Raw genomic sequence first — 19232 nt, 5'->3', positions numbered from 1 at the left:
CTCCCTGCTATTATTATATATTTAATTTATTTGATATGTTCTAACATTGTGTTATTTGAATTCCTCATATTACTGTTCTCATCTTGAGTGTTATTTATACAAAACTTTGATCGATGTAACCTCCGACCGTCTTCAGATGCATCTTGTTGAACTCGGGACTCTGCACGGATTTTCAAATGGAACTGTATTTAATTTACAGGGATAACATACCTTCGTTCAATCAGCCATGACTGCATAGAGGTCATAAGCAATTAGTAATTAAACGTTCAATTTTCAGTGCCGGTGACATTTAAAAATATGTCGTGTTCGAGATGCGTAAATTTGCTGATGATGCTATAACATGCATGAGGGGAGAACGGATGTACGTAAATCTAAGACAATGGCAGAATCGTTAGAAAATGACCTCCAGACTATAGTGGAATGGGACTGTAAATGGATGGTAACATTTAATGCTGGCAAAACTAAGCTGCTCTCCTTTTGTAGTATTGGGAATCCCAGTTTAAATGCTATCTAGGTAGTTTGTAGAAATAGTAAGTTATGTAATTATATTTTCGATTCCCATCAGCAGTGAGTTTAGTGGGGTCACAGAAGGTTGAGTTTGACAGGCGTCAAACTCAAGTCACCTTTTGTCAGCCTACATAGAATGCACCGTAAATTAGGGGTGACACTGAATTGTGGTCGTAGGCTTCCAGTTGACGCTGACATGTGAGAGTGGTTTTAGCCGCAGAGGAATGCACGTCGGAGATTCGTCTCTCCGACAACCAGGGTCCAGATATAGGCTTGCCTTTTAATAAAAGAATTGAAGCTTCACATCCATCTTGTGTTCATTAATGCGTCTGTCTGCAGCAGTGACCCCTCCCCATGAGATGGCAGACCAGCGTCCAAGAAGATATGCGCTGGACAAGGCAAGCAGGTATGTACGATTATGTTATTGCATGTACACGTCGAGACCTTCCAAGGCAAAAGAACGGTGTGAGGATAGAACACACACCCATATATATAAGAACACACAGACACTTTAAAAGTACCCTTCGAAGTAAAAGAAACAGTAATAAAGAAACGAAGCAGAAGTAAAAGAAACAGTAATAAAGAAACGAAGCAGAAGTAAAAGTAATAAGTAAATAATAAATAGGACGCCAAAACCCTTTACGGTAACACTTTAACAATTACAAAATGCCTCGCCAACCACCAATATCTATGACAAATAACATTCTACCTGAGAATTCATCTTTCAAACTCCACATGGGCAATATGAACTGGGACAAATACATTGAGGACATTGCAAAGGCTGCTGCAAAGAAGTTAGATGACTACTCACACCTGAGAGTATCCTGTATCTGTACCTTCGCCCATGCATAGGGTATTGTTGCCACATCTGGGCTGGTTCATCTACCACTATCCTCCCCCTCTTGGATAGGATCCAAAAAAGAATATTCAATCTAATATATCCCACTTTGTCTACTAAGCTCCAACCCCTGTCCCATCACCTTAATGTTGCATCTCTGTGCCTGTTTTACAAATATTTTAATGGAATGTGTTCTGATGAATTTGTTTCACTTGTAACCCCCCTCGACATACATATCCCGACAAACCTGCTTAGCAATAAGATCTCACCCGTTCACTTTTGTTGTCCCTAAATGCCAGAAAGCTTTCTACTCTAATAGTTTCTTCCCTTGAATAGCTAGATTTTGGAATTCCCTTCCTGCTACCTGCTTCCCTGACTGTACTGTTATGTAGAAGTTTAAATGTAAACCAACATCTTGTTAATCTTTCCTATGCATAGTCCCAAATAGTAGTCCCTTTATGTCCTAGTGACGATATGCCTTGTTAGGGGTGAATATGAGTATATAAAAAAATAAAAAATAAAAGGAAAAATACAAATTGCAAAGGACTTCTATCCAGTCATAACTAAAGCAACGAGAGCATTCTATGCCCATAGATTAAATAAAGGATTCTGTTAGAAATTCTGTGCAGATTTCCGGATTTGACAGAAAGATTTCAGAGTTTGACGGGATAAATCCAAAGAAGATTTGGGGTTACGGTGATCGACATGTTCTAACATATCGAAACATGACCTATAAAACATGACCTATAAAACTCGGCCGGCAAGCTGATATGTTTGTGAAAATTAATGTTTTTTTTTATGTCTAAATATTTGATGTGTTTCTTTCAGAATTGGCATTGTTGAATTTTATACCGCCAAAGAAGCTGCTGTCTTTCTTAAAGACAACAAGTATATGCGTTTTTTTAAACGAAGGCTGAGCGTAGAACCTTATGTCGACGGAATTGGTATGTGAATCCCTCCCTTATTTGTTTTTCTCTTCTGTTTCTTTTTCACTTGATTTCAGACAAGTGTCTTATTTATTAAAAACATTTTTTTTTTAATTTTTTCGAGGAGTTATGAAGTAGTTTTACTATTTAACACAAATTAACGACATGTACAAGGCGAAACTGTTATTTAATGATAAATGCACAAGGTGAAACTGCTATTTATTTAACGACAAATGTACGAGGCGAAACTGCTATTTATTTAACGACAAATGTACGAGGTGAAACTGCTATTTATTTAACGACAAATGTACGAGGCGAAACTGCTATTTATTTAACGACAAATGTACGAGGCGAAACTGCTATTTATTTAACGACAAATGTACGAGGCGAAACTGCTATTTATTTAACGACAAATGTACGAGGCGAAACTGCTATTTATTTAACGACAAATGTACGAGGCGAAACTGCTATTTATTTAACGACAAATGTACGAGGCGAAACTGCTATTTATTTAACGACAAATGTACGAGGCGAAACTGCTATTTATTTAACGACAAATGTACGAGGCGAAACTGCTATTTATTTAACGACAAATGTACGAGGCGAAACTGCTATTTATTTAACGACAAATGTACGAGGCGAAACTGCTATTTATTTAACGACAAATGTACGAGGCGAAACTGCTATTTATTTAACGACAAATGTGCAAGGCGAAACTGCTATTTATCATGTAAATGTTTTACCAAAAAATTATTTAATTCCGTTAAGCACTTGATCTCACAATGTTTCTCATTTTTTGTTACAATAATTTTTTTATAATTATGTGAATTTTTCTTTTTCTCTTTTCCATTCTAGGAATTGGTCCACAAATCGAAGAATCTCTACCAGATCCTGATCAAAGTCCTCCCGCATCTTACCAGGACCGAAAAAATTCACCTTTCCACCATATCTTTCAACAACAAAGTCAGAATCCATTATTTCAAAATCCAGTACGTAAAACTCTTTTGCTTAATTTGCCTGTTTCATTTGAGCTGAAACCGAATCTAATGTTGTTAATATACAAAATAACTTGTCCACTGTATCTTTTGGTGGGTGTTATCCTCGTCAAGCAAAGCACCACCATCTTATCTGTAAATGAAATGAGCAAAGCTAGCACGAACTTGAGTTGTAAACAAACGGTTGGGACAGTCGACCATTATGCAAATGAGTTGTTTTGCCAGCCAATCAATGACCGCATTCTATTAATTATCTAACCGCACCTATATTACCAACTATATGGTTTACTGTTATTTAAATCTGTAATATGATAGTTTTATCTGGGGATCTTTTAAACGAACACGTTTCAGGTGAAAACATTATTACATGTTTACTTATGTCGAAATCGGTCTTATAAATCCAAGTTTTTTATTTAAAAAAAAAATCCAACCTTGATCTCCGTTTGGGGCCCATAGTGCAGTGGATAGAGGCATTGAATCTTTATGGTTCCAGGTGAGAACTGTCTGAAGAAGGCGGGTTCAATTCTACCCAAAGGCAGCCAGAGGATTAGTAGGCCAAAACGTGGTGAGATAACAACAACTATGGAAGGCAGTAATTACTGGGGAGGCAGTTAAGAGACTCAGCATATTATGTAACTGTTATAATGATTAAAAGCTAAAGGAGAAATAACTCTAATAAAGGAAGTAAGAGTTATTGCCCTTATATAGATGAAAAGAAAAGACTAGAGAGATCCAGTGAAAATGGACAATATGGCAGCTGCATTAGCACGCGCATATCGTGCTGTAAATATAATTTGTGTTTTGATCGTAATAAGTTGTATTTCACCTAAAATGAGCTTGTTTTCTTATCATTCAAATATTCCATGATTCTGACAACTTATTTCTCCGGACATGACAAAGTGAAATTAATATTTATACGTTTTTTATTGTATGCCACAAACTTTGTGAAGTGACAGCTAGTTGGCAAAGCAAGATCGTGTATCGTATAGACAAGCAAAATATGTTTGAGAAATTTTTATCTTCGGTATGTGTTGCGTTGAGGATTCACTCTCATTCACTTCTGCTTGTACTTTTCGTGATCGTGTTGTTTCCGTTCCATGCATCTTTTTATTTTAATTTTGTCATTCTGGTCTATTTTTAAATAACGGTCCCTGCGTTACCCCCTCCCATCCCCTTATATATCACAATCTTTGAATTGACTTGATGGGAAGGCCTGCATTCACTGAAGCTTGGATTCTCTTCCCTTTCCCTTACCCCCCTCCCCATCCCATATCCCCCTCTTCCTCCTCTCCCCTATCACCCTCTCTTCCTCCTCTCCTTATTCTCATTTTCCCCTCTCCTCCTTTCTTATTTCCCCTTCCCCTATTTCGTTCTCCTCTTCTTTACTCTTGCTAGTCCTAAGATGCTTGTTTCTTTTACATGTTTTTATTTCTATGTTTATAGATTTATTCACTTGTATTTTTCGGTTTCAGTCCGATAGATATATGGACAATTTTCTGCAGGATGAACATGCAAAATTTTCCGATAAACAGTGAGTACATTTTTGAATCATCATCATCATCTGTTTCATTTATAGGGATTATTTTATATTACATCCTTAAAACATTCACAGCAAGCACTCGTCTAGCTACAACTATTGCCAACAAGTTCCCTTACTTTCTATCTGTTCTTAAAACTAAACAAAAATTGTGACCAAAGTTTTTTTTTTTTTTTTTTCCTAGAACTACCTGTGGAACGCAGTACCACAGGATTGCTTCCCAGCTGACTATAACATGGTCATTTTCAAGTCTAATGTACACAAGTTCTTGTTGGCCATCCTCTTGAATCAAACTCTGCTCAGTTTTCATCATTACCAATCAATTACCAGTGTTGTCTCATTGGTCGCCAGGCACTTATTAATCATTATCCTCGAGTGGCTTCTGGGACTATATAAGTCTCAGAATATGATATTGAAGATTACAAATTTTGAGAATTATTTTACTGATAAAACAAATCTAAAAACATGTGTTTTACAGTTTTCCCGCTCATCAGCATAGGCTGACTGTTCTAGGATTTGAACGTCAGACTATATGTGTACTATAGACAAGACTGAATATTTAAGCAATTTCTTTTCTTTTTTTTTTTTTTTTTTTTTTTTTTTAGATTTGCGGGTTTCAGTTTCCACCAACAATCGAAAAATGGTGCTTCAAAACCATAGGGAAATACTTTATTAAGTTAACTAACGTCATTAAAATACTTTATTAAGTTAACTAACGTCATTAAAATACTTTATTAAGTTAACTAACGTCATTAAAATACTTGATTAAGTTAACTAACGTCATTAAAATACTTGATTAAGTTAACTAACGTCATTAAAATACTTGATTAAGTTAACTAACGTCATTAAAATACTTGATTAAGTTAACTAACGTCATTAAAATACTTGATTAAGTTAACGTTATTAAAATACTTGATTAAGTTAACGTCATTAAAATACTTGATTAAGTTAACGTCATTAAAATACTTGATTAAGTTAACGTCATTAAAATACTTGATTAAGTTAACTAACGTCATTAAAATACTTGATTAAGTTAACTAACGTCATTAAAATACTTGATTAAGTTAACTAACGTCATTAAAATACTTGATTAAGTTAACTAACGTCATTAAAATACTTGATTAAGTTAACTAACGTCATTAAAATACTTGATTAAGTTAACTAACGTCATTAAAATACTTGATTAAGTTAACTAACGTCATTAAAATACTTGATTAAGTTAACTAACGTCATTAAAATACTTGATTAAGTTAACTAACGTCATTAAAATACTTGATTAAGTTAACTAACGTCATTAAAATACTTGATTAAGTTAACTAACGTCATTAAAATACTTGATTAAGTTAACTAACGTCATTAAAATACTTGATTAAGTTAACTAACGTCATTAAAATACTTGATTAAGTTAACTAACGTCATTAAAATACTTGATTAAGTTAACTAACGTCATTAAAATACTTGATTAAGTTAACTAACGTCATTAAAATACTTGATTAAGTTAACTAACGTCATTAAAATACTTGATTAAGTTAACTAACGTCATTAAAGTCAAGATTGTCTGTTCAGACTTCCAGTTTTATGCTTTGCGGATGACAAATGAGACTAATGATTATATTTCTATTAGATAGCCTAAAAGCCCTCATTCCCCATGTTAAGAACAGTTTTCTTGACCATGTCTAATTATCCAACCATGTGGACAGCAAAAGGTCGGAAGTCCAAAAATGTTGGCAACCTTGACTTAAAACAGTAATGTTTTCTGTAATAACAGTCATTGTAGGCTATTAAAACTAACATTTTCCCCCCCTACTCTCTATTTGTGCTTCAAACTAAACGCAAAGTCCATGAACAAAGTTTCTTTCCTACAACTACTTACCTGAGACTATACCGTGAGACTGCTTTCCAGCTGACTATAGTATGGTTGTTTTCAAGTTAAAATTGAAACATGTTTTTCTTGAGTGATCCTCTTAAAAAGGCAAATCCTGCCCAACTTCAACTGCAACCGATCATAACGGTGTTGTCTTGCCAGTCACCTGGCACTCATTAACCATTATCCTCGAGTGGCCTTAGGGACTTGATAAATCTCAGAATATGATATTGAAGATTATGAATTTTGAGAATTATAACAATCTAAATGTAAGGATCAAAATAGTATAATGCTGTTCAGTGCTGAGAGTAAAGGTACTAAGTGGTGATTGTTCACTCCTGAGCAATACCGGGTGTTGATAAGTGGTGATTCCTTTGTAACACAAAAAAAATAACTTCCACGCTCAACAAAAGTACCCTCGCTGTACATAGCTAATAGCAAAATCTCACCTCTTCATTGGATTCTAGAAGATTTTATACTCTATTAACTACTGTCCTTGGATCACTTACTTTTGGAATCTCCACCAGCTTCCTGTTTCCCTGACTGTACCAACATGCAGGAATTTAAATGTAATGTGAATAAACATCTTGCAGTTCCACTCTCCACCCAGGTTGTCAGCCTGTAAATCTGTCTCCTATCATAGTAGCCCTTTGTGCTTCACTGGCAAATGTTTTGAATGAACAAATGTGTGATTAAATTAAAAATTGGTACAAACATTATCAATAATTTCCCCTCACTCTTTATCTGTGCCTGAACCTAAATGTAGATTCCATGAACAAAGCTTCTTTCTTAGAACTGCACGCTTCTGGAACTCTCTTCCATTTACCTGCTTTCCAGCTGACTACAAGTTGGCTGTCTTCAAGTCCAACGTAAACAAGTTCTTGATGAGCCGTTCCCCTTAAGTAATCCAATTTATCAAATTTACACTTGTAACGATTACTATGATATTGTCCTTTTGACCACTGTACACTCTTTAACCCTTATCCTCGAGTGGCCTCTGGGCCTTGATAAGTTGTGATTCCTATGCAAAAAAAAAAAAAAACCCTGATTTTGTGCAGCCTGTAGTGTCTAGTGGCAGATAAAAAAAAAGAACAAATAAAGAAAAAAAAAAAAATTGCTGCTGATTCTCTTTATATGCTTGTGATTTTGTTACATGATATGTAAATCAGATTTTACTGCGTTTTCACTCCATACAAGGCATTTCTGGTTGAAATTTTTTTTTTTTTCAGACTAGTGTCAATTTTGGATTTGGACGTTGGAGTAGCAAGCTATGGCAGCAGTGTGTCAAGTTTTGACAACACTGTGTCGAATTTAACCCCGGAAACTTTTAATTGGCAGTGGCAGTGCAGCATAGTTAATGATCCATTTGAGGAAGTATAGAATAGTTAACACTCGATTCTTTATACACAAATAAAAAAGATCCGTTGAGATTCTTGAATTCAATATAAAAATCCCCAATTTAATGTTTTTATTCTTAGTAACACCTGTTACTGAAGATTGTACTTTCAATTGCCAAAGGAGTCTTACCTAGAACCTCATTATCACTTGTCACTTTATCCATTGCGCCAATGATCCATGTATAGGCGATGCTAAGAATAATATGAGATCATTATCCAGTTGTGGTTAGTGGAATGAGAGCAGTGTACCCTGCGGATTAAATAAAGGGTTCCATTCAAAATTCAATTTTGATACTGCCAGTGTCCCCCTCCCCGCACACACACACTTCAAGTATTGGGAATTGGTGGGGGCATTATGACAAAAATACAAGAGGAAATAAATTTATTAGAGGAACAAAGGAATAGGAAATAGGGTTGGTGGAAAGACAATGGATAAGAATTCGTTCACCAAGGCATACAAAAGGAAGCTGAGATAGGATTGTTGATCAAGGTTTGGCAATGATTGGGACAAAGGTCAATATATTTTATAGTTAGTTTTTGGAGTGCTGATGATTTGAAACAGTTGTCAGTTGAACACAGTTGAGGAAAGTGGTCAGTCTTGTTGGACAGCAGTTGTGCCTCGGAGAAGATAGAAAAATGAATTGATTAACCAGCTGACGAACACAGTAGACGTAGATGTGAACGTTAGCATACAGATGGTTGATTATATCACACACACAGAGTGCAACTAATATTTATTTTTTTCGATTGTTTTATTTTATTTTGATCCTCGTGAGCTAGTACACCCCCCCCCCCGGCAGTCTGTGAATGTGTGAGAGATAACAACATGGCCAGAACGAGAAGAAAAAGCTGAAGCGAAGATGGAGACAACATTAGGATCAACATTGTCGAACGAATGGGGAAAGCACATGTGGTATTACACCATACAGATTCTTTACAAAACAACCAAACCAAACACCACAAATAAATATTTGAAGATATAAAAAACTTGAAGCCTAAAAGCCTTTTTCAAAAATTGCTGAATTCAGCATTAAATTACCCAAAAATTGTTGATGTGGCTTTAAACAAAAACAACGGACCAACCAAATAAATAACCCTCCTTATCCTCACAAAATGGAAATGAAAACTATCAAAAGTATCAGGTTGAAAGAAAATTCTGACAGTTTTTAACTTTTAAATTCAGATGAACATATCTCGGCTTAAACAAAAATTTATCGATCAAAATAAGCACCATCAGAATCAACACACTTCTTTTGCCAACGCAAAACAATTGTATTTATGCCAGTGACGTAAAAATCTTGCGTTCTGGTGGTGATGAAGTCACTAAAGGCATTTTTGATATCGCTTAGGTTTTTGAAACATTTCTCATGCAGAAAGTTGTTGAGTTGTTTGAAAAAGTGGTAGTCAGTAGATAATAAGTCTGGAGAGTATAGCAGATGAGCCAGAGTTTCATACCTCAATTTGTTCAACTTCTGCAACGTGCAGTCAGGCATTGTCGTGGTAAAGAATTTGGCTTTTTCTGTTGACTAATGTTGGGTTTGGTTGTCCAAGTTTTGTTGACAATATTTTTCTGCCATATTAAAAAAACTGCAAGGGATGAGACTGGTCGCAGACCACCAAACAGTTAGCATGACCTTCTTTTGGTTCAACTCTGGCTTTGGGAAGTGTTGTGGAGTTTCGTCGGTGTTTAACCACTGAGCTGAGCGTTGCCTGTTGTTGTAAAGAACCCGCTTTTCATCACAAATCACGACTCGTCACCACCATGAAATATCTTAAACCACCATTGCGCTGTATGTTCAGTAATGGTTCTTGTGCCAAATGCTTTGTTGATATCATGAGTTATTTCAGCAGCTTTTTGGCCTAGCTTGAATTAAATAAGAAAATTGTGCAAATTGCTTTTTTGCCATCTTGTATTCAACATTCTGAAAAGACATAATTGTTTTAAAACGATTGTAATTTAAATGATTAGACAGTGAAAAACGACTGGTTATTTTTGTTAGCATTTAAAAAAAAAAAAATGGTAATTTGGAATTTTTTAATTAAAATGTGATTTTTAATTAAAAATTCTTTATTTTTCTTAAATCGCAAAAAGATGATTTTAATTAAAGAAATTACATATGTGCTGCCTCCTTGAATCGCTTGACCTGCTGACTCAAGGAGGCAGCACATATGCTAAAAAAAAAAAAAAAGAAAAAATTACTAAGGGGACCAAGCCTAGAGATAAGTATCATTTGGGAGCCAGTAATTGTAGAAAAAAAAAAAAAAAATCACACATTGTACACCCATAAAATTTCGGCAATGAAGGGGAGATAATCCCCTATTGATCTTTATTAGAGTTGCCTCCCCTTTGTCAACCCAGTTTTTTTTTTTTACAAAAATGAAAGAATAACCATAAAATAGGGACTAATTCAAAGAATATGAAAATATCTACGGAGCCAGTAACTTTTTTCTTTTCCAAACAATAACCAACATGCCTGATGATGGTCGAAGGCCAATCCAACCGAAACGTTGCACAAATAACAATCAAGATGAGAACAATAGTCCAATCAATACAAGTAATATAAACAATTAGTCCTCATCTAAAAAATTGAGAACGTTAATGCTTGAATCATTGTTATTATCCTTTTTTTTGTGTGTAAATTATCTTAATTGCTGAAATTCTGACTAATTATTAATTTTTTTAAATTTTATTTAATTTTTTTATTTTGCCATAGGTCTACTTCACAAGTGAACGATATATTCAACCAATTCAAGGATCATGCGAAGAAATTTGCTACCGAGAATCCAGATTCGGCCCGTGCATTGAACGAGTTGTTTGTAGCACTGGGTCACACGAGCAAGCCAAACCCAGATCCTTCTCCCTTGGATGATTTGCAGAAGGCCTTTAACCCCCAAAACAAACTATCTGCAGAGGCATGGGGCAAGGGTGATCTGGACGACATGTCCCTGAATTATGCCAGAAACTTTGAACGTGAAAATATATCGGACCTCCCAAAATTAGCAGTGCTGGACCAAGTTGAAGACTTAAGCCAGAACCTTCGGATATTGTCGCAACTCTCAAAACTAGCCAAACATCTTAAGTAAGAATTGAAAATATGTTAATCTTTTTCTTGCTCTCTCGATTTAATAATTTATAATTTAGTTGAATAATATTTTAATTAATTGACTATTATTGGGTGCTTATCTATCTATAAAAGTGAGAATGTGTGTGTGAGGACACTCCTCAACCTATATACTCAACAAATTTTTGATCTACACACTTGAAATTTGGTACATAGGGTATTCAGACACATGAAAAACTTTTTAATCAGTTTTCATCTGGAAAAAAAATGCTGCTAAGAGGTCAAAATTGAAAAATTGGTACGTGGGGGCGGGGGTGGGGGGCATCGGAATTTTTATCTGTTTTTCAAATGTTTCACAAGTGTGCAGGCATGAATTGTTCAAATGACAGATTACTTATGTAAAGGACAAGTAGGTTTGAAAACACTTTTGAAAGATTGTGTCACGCTGGCCTAATGGTTATCATACTGGACTCCCTGTCTTTAGGTTTTGCTTTCGATCAAGCTTGAGTATTTTTTTTTTATTACAAGAAGTGAATTAAAATATAATATTTATGCATATTTTTACGACCGGACAATGCCAGGCAGCCTGCTAGTTTATATATATATAATTTTTATTAATATGAACAAATTTACAAGATCACGACATTGGACATGCTAATTTTTCGGACATATAATTAGTTAAAACCACAAGTCCTCAATAGCTTGTTGCTTTCCACAGAAGAAACCGGTCCTCCAGATTTAAGGACTGGTTTCTGTGGAAAGCAACCATTTATTAAGTCACCTGATGATAACTTTTGACTTTTACTGACCATTTGTCCGAAAAATTAGCACGTCCAGTGTTGCGACCATGTAAATTTGTTTATATTAATAAAAATATATCTTGCTCTTCTTTTATTGAGCACTCTTAATAACCTCATTAAATTCATGAGTTATCACTCTTGAGTACCTTTAACCTAGTATATATATATATATATATATATATATATATATATATATATATATAAATCACCTTTTTCTTCACCATATTCCCTCTGCTTCACTTTTTGTTATCAGGTAAGATCTTTGACTTACTTGCAGTTTCATCAAGATCTTTGACTTACTTGCAGTTTCATCAAATTAGCAAAATGCGGGATCGGATTTTGCGTTTGTTTGCAAAATCCGATCCCGCATTTTGCTAATTCCTACCCTCTGATGAGAAGGAAAGTATTTCTTCAAAACTCCGCAGATTAAGGACTATCAACTCATTAAGTATTTCCTTTTCAGATTAAATATGTTTTTAACTCTTTTTCAAAGTGTTTTTTTAATGTTTTATTAACTGTTTGCCCCTATATATATATATATATATATATATATATATAGCTACTTCATTTAATCACATAAATTGATATATGAAAATATATATGTTTTGTTAACAATTTGCTCTTATTATAAGCTCTATCTTCTATTTGGTTTTATCGAGCTTTTACATCTGGTTGAGATTACTTTGTAAATATTAATTCTTTAATATTTATAATATACTTTAGTTTTACCATCTTTGATCATTTTGGTAAATTTAATTGTAATTTTTATTATATATATATACAGAGAGAGAGAGAGAAAATTTATATATATATCTAATAAAAAGCTATATGTCTGTCTCCATATTTTCAAACTCTATTTCCTCTAAAACTAAAAATTGCAACGCAGCGCTAGGGGCTTCAAATGATTGAATTTTTTACGACTCTGCTTTCATGGGTTTTTAGCCAGTTAAATTAATTTTTAGAGTCAAAAATGGGTCCAAATTTAAAAAAAATTGTTATACATTTTGTACATTCATCTCAGTTTATTTTTAATTTTTAATCAGTTCATGAGCATGTCATGTTGGTACAGTGGTAACGTCACTAGTTTTGAATGCTGCAGTTTCGGTTTCGATTGGTAGCACCCAAATACTTTTTTACTTTTGAAATCTCAACTCTATATATATACGAAATCTGGACGAATTAAATATCATATTTAAGTGTATTTTATGCCTGGGCAAAGCCTCCCCCAGTAGTGTGTGTGTCTATATAATATATATATATATATATATATATATATATATATATATATATATATATATGAAAGGTTAAAAAACTTGCAAGACTATATATATATATATATTAGTGAGTTACGTTCCAATAAGCAAAAGACAGAATGAGCCCACAATCATGATTTTTGTTTATAATTCTATTATATTTTTATTTTTTGATTTTAAATCATTTTTCTTAAAGATGAATGCCTATATTTTTTCGTAAGTGTATTACACGTGTTTCGTTGTATAGAAGATATGGTATATTATACTATCGAACAAAAATGGAGAAGTAAATTCAGAATACAGAGGATAGAAATCTAGAAAACTTGAAAAAAAATAACATGTATGTGTATATACAGGGTGTCCACAAAGTCTGACTAAATTATGTAGCCAGACTTTATGAGCACGTTGGCCGTGTGATTTGTTCCCTAACTAATAGTCAGATGGTTTTGTGGCCAGTTCCGAATCTCCCAACCAGCTGTAATCATAACTCCCTGCATTGATAGATTCCTGAAAGGATGAAACATTAATGTCCATAGGTATTAAAAAAAATTATAATAGTAATAATTTTATATATACAGGGTGCCCATAAAGTCTGGCTACATAATGTAGTCAGACTTTGTGGACACTCTGTGTGTGTGTGTATATATATATATATATATATATATATATATATATTATTTAAATTAATGCCTTAATGCCCTAAACATGTTTCCTTGTAGTGATAAAAGATATAGTATATTATACCATTAAGCAATTCCTCAGAGGTGAATTAGATATTATTTCAAATTGAAACAAAAATGAAGTAAATTCAAAGTACGGACGATGGAAATCTAGAAAACTTATGAAAAGGAAATATCCATCCAAAAGATCGGATCAAACAAAGGAAGGTATTAGGCAGCCATCTTTAATTTATTATTAAAGTGGTGCCAGAAGTGTAACTTTCCAATTTTTATTTTAGAATCAGAAAAAAACATCGCCAGAGATCATATACTACTTGGAAATATTAGCTTAAGTATTTATCTATGCCAGGTTTCTCAATTTTTAAAAAACATTTATTTTTACACACTTTTCATTAATAGTGTACCCTTTCTAGAAAGATTTTTGACTAGAAACATATCGGGGAAACTAAATGCTTATAATAGAATCTTTGCATTCATACGATATGACGATGATAATCAAAATCTATTCCCTACACAATCTTAAAGGTCATCGTATCTAAGCCTGTTTTTAAAATACGTATCACACATCTCTTATCTCTGCTCAGGTTCTTATGTATCACTCTTTATCTTAAAGCCGTCCTTATCAGTTCCATATTTTTCTTGGCCTTTCCTTTACTAACAAATTTCAGTTTCAAAATTTCAATTACACTACAAAACTTGTGTTGTGAGTTCAATCTCGGCTACGGCTACGCTAGACCTTTACTAACTGACCCTGCTACCTCAACTATTCTATATCTATTAACCCAAGCACTTTAATCCTTTCTTTTAATGTGATGGGCGCTGACGGACTGACAACCTGGGTGTTTCAAGTTTGAATCCAGTTCGTTCGACAAAGTAACTTTCACTTACAATGTTATCAACCTTCCTGCGATCCCTCGTGTAAGTGCTTGATGTTTTTTTAGAAAGAATTCTGACTAGAACAAACATCAGGGAAATCAATGCCAACAATAGAATCTTTGCATTCATAGGAGGAGGGGGATGTGATGGTGATGAAGAATAATAATACTATATGCATCTACATGTAAGAAATTATCACTGGATGATGACTGGGAGGTAGCAATCAAGTGAAATATCGGTGAAACCAATGCCAACAATAGAATTATTGGAATCATACGATATGATGATGATGCTGATGAATGTGATCAAAATCTTCTGTTCCGCATACGTGTCACGGCACAATCTTTGAGTTAATCATATCTAAGCCGGTTTTTAAAATACACATTACACATTTTTTTTCTACTCCCATTCACTCATAACAAGGCATATCGGACGTAAGGGGCTACTATTTTAGCCCATGCCTAGGTATGACACTATGAGGAATGTCCTGGGAATGCAACCAGCTCCCCAAGTGTTAGACACGACATCCAACGATAGGCACATGGAAACATCAACACAATGGGTCGATATATTGTCGGCTATAACCGGCTGGCATGGGCTGCTTCTTGTCTTCATTGCGTCGTTACAGGCATCTTTCCATCGTCGGCATTAATGGCATGATGGAATTTAACGCTTATACAAAAATAGCGAACAAATGCATTTTTATAAAAATATAATTTATTTAACATTTAACAACGAGGAGCATATTTTTATAAAGACCAGTTGAAACCAGACGCATGCTATGTCGCGTCCGGCGACCACAGAATGCAAGCGTCAACTGTTTTAACAATACAATCATATTTCAGTTCTCTCTTTCTTCATCGAAAGAGAGAGAAAGAGAGAGAGAGAGAGAGAAAGATAGATAGATACATATATAGATATATAGATAGAGAGAGAGAGAGAACGAGAGAGAAATATGCGTTTTACGCAATGTTTTGTTTTTTCAACTTCAGATATCCACGTGCAAGTCTGACCTTTCTTGAATGATTCTGACACCGCTAAAGTTTCATAACACTTGCCATTCAAACCCAGCTGACATGCTTTAACCCTTAAAAAATGTGTCCTCACTGAAATGTGTGTTCTCCTCCACACAATTGCAGACCAAGTTAGGCACAGGGTTCATTAATGTAGAAGCCCCAAGCTCCCTCAAAAGGGCTACGTCAATGTGCCACATAGGAAAGATTAACAAGATGTTGGTTTACATTACATTTAAACTTCTGCATATCAGTACAGTCAGGGAAGCAGGCTGCAGGATCTTGTATCATTCTCATCATTTCTGCTCATGCAATGCATATGATCAACACTCAATGAAATGTCTTCCAACTACTACTTACTCAAGCACTCTCATCCATCCTTTCTTCTTCGTCGTCATCATCATCAGTTTAACATGTATATACCGTTCTTTCTCTCCAATATTTATCACTTTCTTCTTTCCCCAATTTTCTCCACTGTTCCCTTTCTGTTTACACTGCCACCTCAACTGTTCCAAACGGTGGAGCGATAAAAGTATTGCTTTATTTTAAAACTTTTATTGAAAAAAATCGATTCAGGTAACTTGATTATGTAGTAGAGCTGGCATCTACTTAATGTAACCGCCCTCAGCCTCAATCACCGCCTCAATACAAGTCCAGAACTGGGAGCATGCCTTTTCCATAAGCGCCAATGAATGCTGCTATCAGGTTGGCTTTAGTAATGTTGAGAGGTCATGTTGGTGATGTTCTCGATGTATGATCAAACGAAGTAGTCCAGGGGAAGAAAGGAAGGGTCAGTGAGATGAGGGTAAAAAGTCATAGCACTCCTCCTGAATCCAAGTCTGAGTCTCTTTGGACTTGTGAGCTGATGCAGAGTCCTGTTGCCACACTTAGGGTCTGCCAGCGCCACCTGATTGCACCAGAGGATCACCACACTCTTCAACACGTCCAGGTACATTTTGATGTTGACTTTCAAGCTGACTTTGAAGATGTTAGGTGGTATGATAGGGCCCTCATTTGAAAGCTCACCAAAGATAATAACCGTGGCTGGAAACTTTGTTTCCATCATCCTCGGCACGTCCCTGTTATTTGTGGCAATCCAGCGATGCATTTTGAGGATCCTGGCAATGGTCCTGTTGTCATAACTTGGATCATTAGAGAGCTTGAGTTGTACAGCGGTGCATCTCCGATCTCATTTGTTGAACATGGGCTCATGTTCAGATATGATAGAAGGCTCTTATCGCTCTTGGGATTTGTACACGACTGGCCAACTAGTAGATGGTCTGCAACAAAAATAGAAAATTGGTTTTCATCAAACGGAAATGGAATCCTGTCATCTTTTCTAGGGTGACAATTTTATCACTCCACCCTATACATGTACTAAACCAAACACGCTCACCTATTTTTCTTTTTTTTTTTTTTTATGTGACTAAACAAAGTCTCTGGTTTTGCACTTCCCTATACTGTCCAGATTTAATTTGAAGTCATCAGATCTAAGCTTGGTTGTAAAATATACATAACACAACTTAGTATAATTCTCATCATTTTATCATTTTTTTCCATGCAACTCCTGTCCTCAACCCTCAATGAAATGTCTTTTACAATTATTATTTTCATCAATTAGTTGAAAACAAAAGAATTAAAAATCTGTACGGATATTTGTGTCCTTTCCGTCACAGACTGAATATTTCTTTGTTCATTGTTTTTTTTTTGTTTTTCTCATTACAGAACAGATCGGTATGACAGTGATGATGCTGCGGCCATGGCGCTATCGACTTTAGAGAAGCTAACCTCTCAGAGCAGTTCTGATCCTCTACAAGACGATTCGAGGAAACCACCAGACAATTACTACCATTCAGCTGAGACGTCTAGTTTCCAACCAGGCCAGAAATGCATCTCCTTTGATTATAACCACCAGAAACCTGGCAAGGAAATAGAGAGGTCAGCTTCTCGTTCTCCGTACAGAATGGACGATTGCTCCCGTGATCGTTATGGAGACTCTCCAAACTACAAGAAACGACCTCGCGAGGAGGACTACGAATTGGACCGTCCGTCAGCACACAGGGCAAGACATGATGAAAGGCAGCGTGATGATCCACGTCATCAATTTGACGAATTGTCGCCAAATGATTGGTGTGAGGACAGTGGCTGGAGAGAAGAATCCAGGCGGTCTCGTGATGATGTGAGGGGATATAGTCCGATGGACAAGTATGAGCGTGACAGACTTCTGCATGACGACGATGATAGCAGGTTAAATCGTATGCGAGAAATGCGTCGTAGAGATGGTCGTTATGACGACGATGATGATAGCAAACTGATGCCATACTATGATCATCAGTTTGATGATGATGATGATGATGATTATGATGACGATGACGACGACGACGATGATGATGAGAATAAGCCAATTGGCTGGCGTTATTATTCGATGGGGGTGAAAGGCCGTAAAAAGAAATGATTTTTTTTAAAAACTTTTGAAGGGAGTACCACCCCCTGTGTTAGAATCATTTGGCCTCTTCTGGATTGGCGATTGTTTAATAAAAAAATGTTTTGCTTTCAGTTTCAAGTGATTGAAAGGACTAAATAGATATGAAGCACCCCAAAATAAGCAGTGAATTAAGGCATATTTTACTGTAGCATCGATTTTTTTTTTTTTTTTAACATTACTTTTGACTGAATCATAGAAAAAAAATATGAATATTTAGGAAATAAATTTCTATTAAAAAAAAAAAGGTTTTAATATAAAACAAAATGGGGGGGGGTATCTTTTACAAAAAATTTTACCAATAGTCTAAAATAGTCGCGAATGTAGGTATTGTTTTGTTTATGATTAAACTGGATTTAAAAGTGGTGTAAGTCCAGTATTCAACCTTAAAAAAAAAAAAAAAAAAAAAAAAATACAGGAAAATCTTTATAATGTGGTCATTGCTTATTCTGGGATGCCTTAAATCTATTTGATCCAGACAACCGAAACAATAAACAGACAAAAACTACAAAGTGTATGGAACTGCAAAGCTTTTAGCAAGAAGGAATGATTAGTGTTTCAATAAATAAAAGAAGTTTTAAGAAGACCCATGGTTTTATTGAAATATTATAATTATGAATTTACTTCAAGTGAAATGATTTTTTTTTAATCAATCCCTTATTGAATATTATATTTGATGAGGAATAATTTGCCAAGTGGACTAATTTGCAAAAAAACAAAAAGAAATAATGATAATGTTGGCCATCAAATTCCGTCTGTGTTTGTTTACATTTTCACATCAGCTGATATTTGGGCTTGACGATGAATGCCCTTAAAAATAACTTCTGATTAATGTTTGCATTTTAAGAAGAAAAAAATAAAATAAAAGGGTGAGGTACACTCAGACTTAAACAAGGGATCATTCAATCTGTAGTCGAATGCTCTACCACTGAGCTACATCTCCAGATGAAGAAATGATTTGTTGAGATTTTATTATCTCCCTTGCCGGTGTAGCGTAAAATA

At 35.0% G+C, this 19232-nt stretch overlaps 1 protein-coding gene across 2 annotated transcripts in view; it reads left to right on the top strand.

Annotated features, from left to right (window-relative positions):
• LOC145265587 (uncharacterized) overlaps positions 1 to 18816 on the top strand; it is a 140286-nt gene extending 121470 nt beyond the window's left edge. For both annotated transcript variants that reach the window (XM_080121595.1, XM_080121596.1), the window contains exons 5-9: positions 2174 to 2289; positions 3127 to 3260; positions 4739 to 4797; positions 10779 to 11144; positions 17474 to 18816. In XM_080121595.1, coding sequence (XP_079977721.1) covers positions 2174 to 2289; positions 3127 to 3260; positions 4739 to 4797; positions 10779 to 11144; positions 17474 to 18203 — 1405 coding nt within the window. In that variant the 3' untranslated portion in view covers positions 18204 to 18816. The remainder of the gene's footprint in view (positions 1 to 2173; positions 2290 to 3126; positions 3261 to 4738; positions 4798 to 10778; positions 11145 to 17473) is intronic.
• The last annotated feature ends 416 nt before the right edge of the window (positions 18817 to 19232 follow it).

This window comes from Euprymna scolopes, chromosome 40, assembly GCF_053919585.1.
Source record: "Euprymna scolopes isolate OS-2025 chromosome 40, ASM5391958v1, whole genome shotgun sequence".
Lineage (NCBI taxonomy): Eukaryota > Metazoa > Mollusca > Cephalopoda > Sepiida > Sepiolidae > Euprymna > Euprymna scolopes.
This window is presented reverse-complemented; position numbering and strand designations above follow the sequence as displayed.